The sequence below is a fragment of the Propithecus coquereli genome, unplaced genomic scaffold (assembly GCF_000956105.1).
Source record: "Propithecus coquereli isolate 6110/MARCELLA unplaced genomic scaffold, Pcoq_1.0 Scaffold38, whole genome shotgun sequence".
Classification (NCBI taxonomy): domain Eukaryota; kingdom Metazoa; phylum Chordata; class Mammalia; order Primates; family Indriidae; genus Propithecus; species Propithecus coquereli.
This window is the reverse complement of record NW_012149507.1, coordinates 4,711,258-4,721,967: the sequence shown is the minus strand read 5'-3', so window position 1 is coordinate 4,721,967 and position 10,710 is coordinate 4,711,258. Positions and strand designations below refer to the sequence as shown.

The 10,710-nt window shown below is 38.0% G+C and overlaps 2 protein-coding genes across 2 annotated transcripts in view; one reads left to right on the top strand and one right to left on the bottom strand.

Annotated features, from left to right (window-relative positions):
• METTL4 (methyltransferase like 4) overlaps window positions 1-4,349 on the bottom strand; it is a 20,983-nt gene extending 16,634 nt beyond the window's left edge. Inside the window, exons 1-2 of the mRNA XM_012652079.1 lie at window positions 3,887-4,349; window positions 1,958-2,020 (exon numbers count right to left, since the gene is read on the bottom strand). Of these exons, the coding sequence (XP_012507533.1) occupies window positions 1,958-2,020; window positions 3,887-4,282 (459 nt within the window). The 5' untranslated portion in view covers window positions 4,283-4,349. The remainder of the gene's footprint in view (window positions 1-1,957; window positions 2,021-3,886) is intronic.
• A 2,203-nt stretch (window positions 4,350-6,552) lies between these two features.
• Window positions 6,553-10,710, top strand: part of NDC80 (NDC80 kinetochore complex component) — a 44,230-nt gene continuing 40,072 nt past the window's right edge. The window contains exons 1-3 of the mRNA XM_012652078.1: window positions 6,553-6,694; window positions 7,998-8,107; window positions 10,445-10,522. Coding sequence (XP_012507532.1) covers window positions 8,007-8,107; window positions 10,445-10,522 — 179 coding nt within the window. The 5' untranslated portion in view covers window positions 6,553-6,694; window positions 7,998-8,006. The remainder of the gene's footprint in view (window positions 6,695-7,997; window positions 8,108-10,444; window positions 10,523-10,710) is intronic.

Here is a 10,710-nt window from a genome sequence, read left to right as displayed (position 1 = left end):
TTAGATGTCATGCAGTAAAAAAAAAACAGTGGTCCCTAAATAGGAGAAACAAAGGATTATTCCAGCTTACTGCCTTGAGAAAGTTCCCAGGCAGCAGCATGGGGAAGGAGACACATGCAGAGTCCAACAGTCCCTCTGAGTTAAGGAGACGGAGCTGGGGGCCTGGAAAGGCTAAGGCAGCTAGAGTTTGCAGGGCACAGTGCCAGAGAGGAGAGGGCACCGAGAGCTCTTGAGAACTGCAGAGGGTCCGCTCAAGTCTCCAGCTGAGTAGTGATCAGTGCATGCATGTGATGAAACTACCAAGGTCAAGGAAAGAACCAGATGAAATGACCAGAGGAAACAATACCCAGGGCTCACATAGGGCTGGGAATAGTAAGTGCTCCCACCAGCCAAAATGGAAAACCTCGTAATTCACAGGGCATCAGGTAGAACACTCAGAAGGGTACTGCCTCCACAGTGGGGACTAAAAATAGCTCTAGACCAAAGTTTGCACTGGTCTTAAGCTTACAGAAAGTCTCAAAAGGATCAACCAGTGTCAAAGGAACTTTTTCTGAGAACAGAGCTCAAGAATACTTAAAGTTATATAATCCAGTACTCAATATCTAGTACTCAAAAAGTTAAAATAGAAATAACTTACAAAAAATTTAAACTTACCAGGAATGTAAAGAAGCAGAAAAATAGGATACATTATAAAAGGAAAAATCACACAATAGAAAAACACAGGAATGACACAGATGATACTACTAGTAGAAAAGTTTGGGTAGGTTTACTGCAGCCCATTTAAAAATATTAGGGAAAAAAACTAGAAAAAGATATTAAGGTACTTATTATACAATATTCATATGTTCAAAAACATAAAGAAAAAAATGAATATGTTAAGAAGAAACATGAAGCTATTAAAAAAAGACCAACTCAAGCTTCTAGAGAAGAAAACTATAATGCATGAGGAGCTTATTCCCAATAGCCAAAAGGTGAAAACAACTCTATTGTCCATAAACAAATGGATAAACACAATGTGGTATTTGCATACAATGTTGTATTTTTCCGTCCTAAAAAGGAAGAAAATTCTGATATATGCTACAACATGGATGAACCTTGAAGACATTATGCTAAGCAAAAGAAGCCAGACACAAAAGGACAAATATCATGATTTCTCTTATATGAGGTACCTAGAATAGGTAAATTCAGAGACAGAAAGTAGAATAATGGTTACAAGGGGGCAGAGAAAAGGGGAATGGGGAGTTAGTGTTTAATAGGTAGAGTTTCAGTTTGGGATGATGAAAAAATTCTAGAGATGGACAGTGGTGATGATGATACAACATTGTCAATGTACTTAATGCCAGAACTGTATACCTAAAAATGGTTAAAATTGAAAATTTTATGTTAGGTATATTCCACCACAATAAAAAAAAAAAAAGAAAGGAATCCGGTATTCTACCATGAGAATAATTCTATGTGTCCAAAACTGAAATTATCATCCCTCCTAAGCCAAACTCCAAACCCAAATTTCCTGTTTCTATCAAAGGTACTCCACAGAGTTAAGCTTAAAATATTTGTGTGCCCTCTGTTTCCTGTCATTTCTTTAACCCTTAGATCTCATTTATCTCTAAGTTCTATAAATATATACTTCACATTATTCATGCTTTCTTCTGCCTTTATCTTAATATATTATTTTACCTATGGACAATAGGCTTTTATAATTTCTAAAACATCTAAACTTAACCAATATAAGTTTACTTATGTTAAATATTTCAACTAATAGTAGTATAAATTGTTTCAACAAAAACTGATTTAAACTGTTCATTACTATAAAATAATAAATCACTATTAAATTCTAACCCTAACCAAAATGACTGCTTGATTTTGAAGAACATCTTTATTTATACTTATTGTCTATTTATTTTCTATTTACCATGTCACATTAATCTTCCAATGTGATCAATGATTTTACACCTACCTTTGTATGGTATTCCATAGCATCCAATTCACCTTGATTGAAAACAACACATCTTTTACGCTTCTAAAGGGTAAATAAATTACAAGGGAAAAGTTATGTTGCCATCAAAATATTGATATTTTGAAATATAATACTTGTTTAAATCACATTATCCATATTATACATCTCAGTATTTAAGAGGTCTATTGAGGTCCAAATCGAAGCAAAGGGTATGGACTAAGGAGACAAGCATTCCCAAAGTAAAGAAAAAACAACAAAAACAAAATGGGTAATGAAAGTTCATCTCAGCTTTATCTCTATTAATGAGAACTAGTTCTGCATGATAAAGCGTAGCATCGGCAACCATGGAATATAAGGACACTGTGATACTGTATGAATAGTCACCAGTGTCATCCATCAGTTCACACGTATGCTTTATTCTCAACTTCACTGTTGAGGAAAGGAAGGATCCATGTGCTGTCATCAAAAGAAATTCCAATGTACTTTTTAAAGCTCTTTATGACTGATCTGAGAGTTATGTACAAATCTGATATATTAACACTGTTCTATATAAAACAACTCCCTAGAAAAAGAACATGTAAGACTGTCAATATAGAGCAAGGACTTTGTACTTTTTATTCCTGAAACCCCAGTGCTTACATACGGTATCAAGGTGCTAGCAGGCTAACAATAAATATTTGTTGGCTGAATAAATAAATGTACTTAAGATTAAGCTAATTGTATAATTTGCTTTAGCATATCAGAAATGAGGTAAGTTTTGTCATGGTAACATTTATTACATATATTCACTTACATTTTTCCATATTAAAATAAGAAATTTACCTAAGAGACTAAACATTAAAATTAATGGCCATATTCTGTAAACTGCAAAGTTCTTTTACAAATGCTTATATGTCTGAATTATTTATGATGTATTACCTATATACTATTTTACTGAGATATCAGACAACACTATATATTTTCTTTCTGTGCCTGCCACATAGCAGATAACCAATAAATATTTGTTGAAAGAGAAAAAAGATATGTACAACAAAAAAATCACGAGAATATTAAAAGTTCTACTTTGGGTACCTATAACGATGTAATAAATTATCTTTATTACTTTCCTTATTCTAATTCTCAACATGCTTTATTTAATCTTTCACCTCTACTCAGTTATAAAATCCACAATGGCACAGATTTTGATTATCTTGTTTCATCGCTCTATGTACAATAGCACATAGAAAGAGCTCAACATTTGTTGGGTAAGGAACATTAATCCTATCACTAACAAAGAAAATGCTGATATAATCTATCTGAAGTGGACTTTGTATAATCAACTCTAAACTCCCGAAAGGCACAAAAAGTATCAAAGCATAATTAATTTGATCCTGTATGGCATTCTCAAAACTTTACTTTACATAAAACTTTATATGTACAAGTATATACTTTATAAGCATATACATGTTGTATAGTAGCTTTCTGTTTTTCTCATTAGAAACTTTTCAAAAAATCACCATTCTTCCAAGCTTTTATTATGTGAGCTATCTCCAAGGGTTAGCTCTCTAAAAATCTCCAAAAAACACTTACTGCTTAGAAATTTTACAGAGAAACTTTTCTTTTTAGCAAAAACAGGTGTAAATTTAATTACTACAAATGCCTAAGCCGAAAAGGTTTTTTTGCTATGTGGATTTATTTTCTTTGCTTAATTTATAGGACATTCACTTCAGGGACAACTTTGCTTATTTTTGAAATACTATGCAATGTGGTATTCTAAGAATGGTAGAATATTAGGAAAAAGGTAAAAGTTATTCTGTATATGCTAAAGGCTTCTTATGTTTTATTGATTCTTCTTTATACCTAATAAATCACAAGATAGCTGAGATATTAAAATGATAAATCTCATTTATGTTTTCTATAGAAAAATAAATATTTCTTAAAACTTTCTACCTTCCCAATAATAGAATCGGAGATTTCTTTTTTAACACCATTCATTAGATCTTCCTTTTCACTACTTTGCTGGCATTCTTTGTGAACAGCTGGAGTTATATGAGGTTTGGTGACATCAAACAGTCCAGGTCGAAAAACATATTTTTGCGTGAATGTTTCATAATTTTCTCCGTCACTGTTCTTTGGCTTAGTGGTAAAGTCAGAAGAAACAAATGTAGCACGGGCTCCAAAAGAGGATATAGAATCCACTTGAAGAGAATCAGAGTGGACAGAAGAAGTGGGCTCATTTCTACTGCAACAAAGATCATCATGCTGGTGAAATTGATAGTTTATCTTGTTAATAAAAGAAAGATGATCCAGTAACCACCCAGGTGACAACTGGTGTACCACAGACATTCTTTTGCTTTAAAAAAGCCTCTGGCAATTAGGGACTAGAAGTAAAACCCAACTTTCCAGATCAGATTCTTAAATGTCTGGAATTTTAATAAACATATACTTCATACACACAGATAAATAAATCTGATGTGCAAATATATAAACCTCACATGTACACTGAAGAGAATTTAACGCACATGTTAATATATGCAGAAGTTCTAAGAAAAATTACATTTTAATATCAACTCCTTTTAATTTCAAAGTTGATCATTCAAATTTTCAGCCAACTTGGCCAAAGGGGGTTAAAACCTGATCTGATTTCTAGAATCCCAATTTGATCTTCCTATTTTCCTAGGCTCTTGACAACTTCTTGCTTTGGTCTTTGGACGTAGCCACAAAGTCCACATCCTCCAAGTCAGGAAATCACTGAATCCTTAAAAGCTGACAGTGTCCTGTCAAAGCAAAAAATACTAAATTACCTATGAGAATTCACCCTTTTTAATGAGATAAACCTATCTAGAGAGGGTCACAGAATTTCAGGTGGAGTTGTTAGCAGGTCAGTCCTTGTTTTTTCAAATTTCCCTAGTAAGTCAGCCCATTCTCCAGTTTCATTGCCCTACTTAATCACTGCTACCAATGGAGTAATAGGGTAAAAAGAAAAATTGGTCTAGTCAAAGAAACTGCAATTTTTCCCCCTTTTTGAGACAGGCTCCTGCTCTGTCACCCAAGCTGGAGTGCAATGGCACAATCATAGCTCACTGCAGCCTCAAACTCATGGGCTCAAGTGATCCTTCTGCCTCAGCCTCTCAAATAGCTGAGACTACAGGCATGAGCCACCACGCCTGGCCAAATGCAATTTTAACAGCACATTAGAAGCATTAAACTCTAGCTGTAACCCTCCTCAAGGGAGAAAAGAGGAGCTGAAGGTCGAGTTGACCACCAAGGGTCAATGATTTAATCAAGCATGCCTATACAATGATGCTGTGATAAGTGACACTATCTCAAGGTAGATAGTGTCAGAATTAAATTAGAGACACCTAGCTGGTGTCCGCTGCTGCAGAATCCGGAGAATTGCTTGACTGCTTGCTGAGCGGGAGAAATCCCCCACATACTTCTCGGTGACCAGAGGTCACAGAGGTCTTCCGTGTTGATCGCTGGTATGAAAGTAGAGGGAAAATAGCTTGTTCCTTCTACAGATCATGTATTAGCAATATGACCATGGACACATCATTTGATCTCAACGAGCCTCAAAGTCATTTTTTATGACATCTCTCAAAGCGCAGTTTAGGGAATTAAATGAGATGACTCACACGAAGCGCGCTGCACATTGCCTGACGCAAAGTCAATTGCTCGAGTAAATGCTAATTGCTGCTATTGGTGACGGTGACCCAGGGTGATCCTTGGTCCCCCACCCACCCCTGTTCCTTCATAGTTACCAAGTGAGGTGAGGAGGCTCTGCAACGGCTCATGAGAGTTAGAAATTTAGACGGGAAAACTGAAACTCAGAGAAAAAAGTCGACTTGCCCAAAAATTACAACCCTAGTTAATGGCACAACTGCTAAAAGACCCAAGTATCCAGATTCTCTGAAGCTCTGAGCTCCTCTCCCACCCCTACCTTCTCCAGGTATTGGGCGGTGCCTGTCTCTGGGTTCAAACTCAAGAGAAGCGGGGAAATCCTATTTTAGCAATCTACAGTGCTTTGTGCACCCCCCCTGATTCTCTGCTTCACATCCATCCCCTGGCGACCCCCAACCACTGGGATTCTTTCTTGCTTCTCGCAGGCCAGCCCCCACTAGAGGTCCGTGAGACCCTGCAAGCAGTCAAATCCGGAGCCCGAAATCTGGCGGCACCCGCGCTAGCGCGATCCTTGGAGCCCCCTGCACCCACACTCAGCAACCACTACCTCCTACCTCACTGCTTCCCTTGTCAGAAAAGTGCACGCCGCCTTCCTAGACTCTCATCATGAAAACAGCACCCATCTAAACAGTGGTCATGAAAGACGGCCCTTTCAGGGGGGAAAAAAAAAAACCTCCTTTTCTAGGAGTCAACGGGTGCCGCCATGTCGCTGTACGGAAAAAAACATCTCCAGAGCGACTTGGAACGCTCGGGCCGCCCTTGGATCTTCAGAGCTAACTTTAGGAGTCCGGCCAGATCCGCCCAGGGTTGGTTACACTGCCCCAGAGGCGTTAGCGTGCGCCGCAAAGCAGCCGGGCGCTCACAGCACGCGCAGTTCCGGCAGCGAAGAGGTCGCAAGAGAGTTGCGTGCGCTCGTCGTGCGTGATGGCGTCACACCGGCGGAGCTTTTCAAATTCGAACGGCCTGGGCGGGCGGAGGAAGGAGCTGGTGTTTTGATGACTGCTGCCGTATCTAGCGGACGATTGCACGGTTTACAGAAATTCGGTCCCTGGGTTGTGTCGGGAAACTGGAAAAAAGGTAACTAATGACATTGGGTTAACTTGGTTTCTGCAGAGCTGTTCTGGAGGAGGAAAGTGATGGCGCCAACAATTCAAATGTAGAGGCCCTGAGGGACAATGTTTTGGTGTTGGGAGAGGCCATTGGGCCAAATCTGTGCGAGGCGCTAGGTTCACGGAGTCCTCTAAATTTCTGTTTGCAACGATTTTCCGAGGGAGAAGGGGCGGGCCTGGGGGTCACTGATGGGAGAAGAGGCTGGAGAGGGGGAAGGGGGAAGAGTTGAGGGGGGTGAAGAGGGGAAGGACAAGAGAGGAACTGTTCGGGGCGTTGCGTCTGCATACTAGTGTAGCATCTTAGTGGCCGCGTGAGGAGTGCGTGTGGAAGTCTTAATCTCAAATCTTGAGAGTACATTGTAAGTGAAGATTGAGAGTGGACATATGGGTGTGAGTGGAAAAGATGAACAGATGAATAAGCTCTCACTGAAGGAGAAGACATAGGCGGCCAAAACCAAGAAGGAACGAGTGCAATCAGTGTAAAAGACTAAGCAGTACACAGAGAAGTACAAGGATAACCACTTTCCTGGAAGCCAGGGCAGGACCTGAGAATGCTGGGTACAGAGATGAGACAGGATCAAAAGGTTTGTCAATCGTGAGTATCCTAGGAGACAGCCTTTTTAGTAACTGTGAAGGGAATGAGATGTTAATGGGGTTTGAGAGGGAAGCAGCCTATAGACCATTTTGTGGACCAGATGATTTATCCTTGTTAAAGGGGAGATTAAAGCCAAAAGGGCAGTAATGAACTATGAACTAGGAAACAATGGGTTAAGGATAGAACAGGAGAGATTGGCATTAGAAGAAGAAAACAGAATAGCTCCATTCTCTGAGACCACAGAAAAGGAAACATTTTGAGGTGAATAAGAGAACTTGAGGTAGTTCTTTGACTTCCCATTGAGACAGGCACAGCTTACAGCAGTAATGTGGTGTGGATTAACATATTCAGGGCTTTAGCTACCATGGATACCCTTGTGAACGCAAGAATCATACCTTACTCATCTTTGTCTCTCCTGCATTGCCTAGCATACTTTCTTGTACATGATGGGTAGTTAATAAAGGTTTATGTGTGCTGAATATTTTTAAATAAAGTTAAATAGATGTGCCCTACAAATGAGGACTTCAGCATATAGGAACAAATAAAGATATTCCAGGGGAAAGGTTATCTTGAAAAAACAGTGAAGCCTGGCTGCCTTTCTGTTTGAGGATAAATAGTTGCTTAATGTACCATCTTTGTCTGGAAAGTTTTTTTAATACTGATTTCATGAATGTAGGTCATAAGCATGAAGCGTGGTTCGGTTTCCACTGGTGGTGCTGGCCGCCTCTCTATGCAGGAATTAAGATCCCAGGACCTGAATAAACAGGGCCTCTATACCCCTCAAACGTAAGTGTCTCCCTTGTGGTTCTGACCTGCATAGTTTATCTACTTGGACAAAGAAATCATAAAAATGGTTAATTCAAAGATGTAATATGAATGATGTCTTGGTGAATCCTGTCTGTCCCCAGTGGTACCTAATTTTGGATCAATGAAGTCTAAAAGTGGGCATGGTGTTGTGTGGCATCTCATTTATTCTTAAATTCCCAAAGCCAAGTTCTTTACCAGGCATCCCCTAAAAGAACTAATTCTTCTTCAGCACTCTTATTTTCTTCCTTTATTCTAGAGCTACTTGTTTGAACAGACTCTGTGCTGTGACTTCAGTTTACTGAGATGTTTCCAACTAGCAACGTTTTCAATCAAATCGGAGTAATATTATTAATATTTACTCTGATAATAAGCTGTAATGTAGTAGCAGGCTACAAAACACCACTTCTCCAGACTATTTCCTCAAGATTCCCTGAAAAAGTGTCCAAAAGAACTTGGCTATCGTAAACTATAGTTTTTCACTATGAGTGATTTTCTTCTAGTTAAGAGAAGGCTAATTGTAAGCCACTGTAGAGCTGTATCAATCCTTCTCTAATACCCAGCTACAAGATACTTGCTAACTGTTCTTAAATTACATAGGTTTACATAATATAAGCGTCTGCTACTTTTAGAAATTTGAAATATTTATGTATTTTTCCTTCTGAATACTTTGAACAGGGAAATTTTTTGTGCTGTTGCACATTACTTACACCAAAAGTTTATGCCTTGGGCCGGGCGCGGTGGCTTACGCCTGTAATCCTGGCACTCTGGGTGGCCGAGGCAAGTGAATTGTTTGAACTCAGGAGTTCGCGACCAGCCTGAGCAAGAGCGAGACCCCATCTATACTAAAATAAATAGAAAGAAATTATCTGGACAACTAAAAATGTGTAGAAAAAAATAGCCGCCAGGCATGGTGGCACATACCTAACTCGGGAGGCTGAGGCAGGAGGATCGCTTGAGCCCGGGAGTTTGAGGTTGCTGTGAGCTAGGATGACGCCACAGCACTCACTCTAGCCAGGGCAACAGAGTGCAACTCTGTCTCAAAAAAAAAAAAAAAAAAAAGTTTATGCCTTGAATTGTATTAGAAGCTAAAAAGTCACCATTGTCAATGTTTTTTTTTTTTTGTCTGTAATTTAGATTATGTATGTCAAGTGCAATTACATTCTGATAAAGAGAAGATTTTAAAAGAAAAAATTTTAAATGTAGTTATCAACTTGTGATTGAACTTACCTATTTTAAAATTTTTTCCTTAAAGTTGTTTCCATAAATGTACATATTTTAAGATAATTGAAATCATAATGTAGATAAGGTTTTTGGGCTGCACCTGGAAAAGAGGAGGACCAAGTCACTAGAAATTCTTACAGTGAAGAAGCCAGAGACTTAAATCTGCATAACAGCCCTCCTCCCCTCTGGCTGTTTGGTCTTAACTGGGCTTCCTAGCTACACCTTTCTTTCTCTTGGCAAATAAGTCAAATAAGCTAGCAACAGAAAATTAAACACCACATGTTTTCACTCATATGTGAAAGCTAAAAGAAGTTGAGCTCATAGAAGTAAAGAGTAGAACAGAGGATACTAGAAACTAGGAAGGGTAAGCGGGAAGGAGGGGATAAAGAGAGATTGGTTAAAGGATACAAAATTACACCTAGATAGGAGGAATAAGTTCTACTGTTCTATAGCACTGTAGGATGACTATAGGTAACGTTAATATATGGTTTCAAATAGCTAAAAAGAGGAAATTGAATGTTCCCAACACAAAGAAATGATAAATGTTTGAGAAGATAATTACCCTGATCTAGTGACTGTATACTATAGGTGTTGTAACATCACTATGTACCCCATAAATATGTATAATTATATATCAATTTTAAAAAAATTCAAGTATAAATTTTAAGGTAAGAAAAAAATGGTATTTAGGCATGAAATCTAAGTTCTGTGTCTTTGGGATATAAATTTTCTACCTTGTTTTTACTCTTCGGAATTGCAAATTTAGGGTAGAAAATTTTTAGATGGCTATTAAAAACATGCTGAGTAAAAATGGACAGTGCTAGGGTTAAAACAAAAGGCTAAATCTACCAAAGGGTGGATGGACCAGAGGAACCCCCTACTGGTCCCTCACCATTACAAGTATTATAACCTATAGTACTATGTTTTAGCCCATCCAATTGATAACAGCTACCATTGCTGCTAAAAATTTTCATGATTTTTAATTATTTTATAAGTAATGGGGAAGAGGTATTGGTTCTAATGTATTTCCAAAAGTTTCTTGAGCTAATATTTTTGTATTTATTTTAAAAAGTTGTTTTTCTATTTTTCTTAAAGCAAAGAAAAAACAACCTTTGGAAAGTTGAGTATAAACAAACCTGCATCTGAAAGAAAAGTCTCTGTATTTGGTAAAAGGTAATGATATTTTTTGTTAGTTCTAATAAGGGATTCATATAGCCATACAGTGATGCCCTCACAGAACAAAAATTCAGATGATACGATCTCTTTCAAGAGAAAAGTTATAATCTAGTTTTCCTTTGTTCAAAATGGTTAAAATTTTAGGTTATATCTCCTTTAGATGATAGATTAACACACTCAGAACA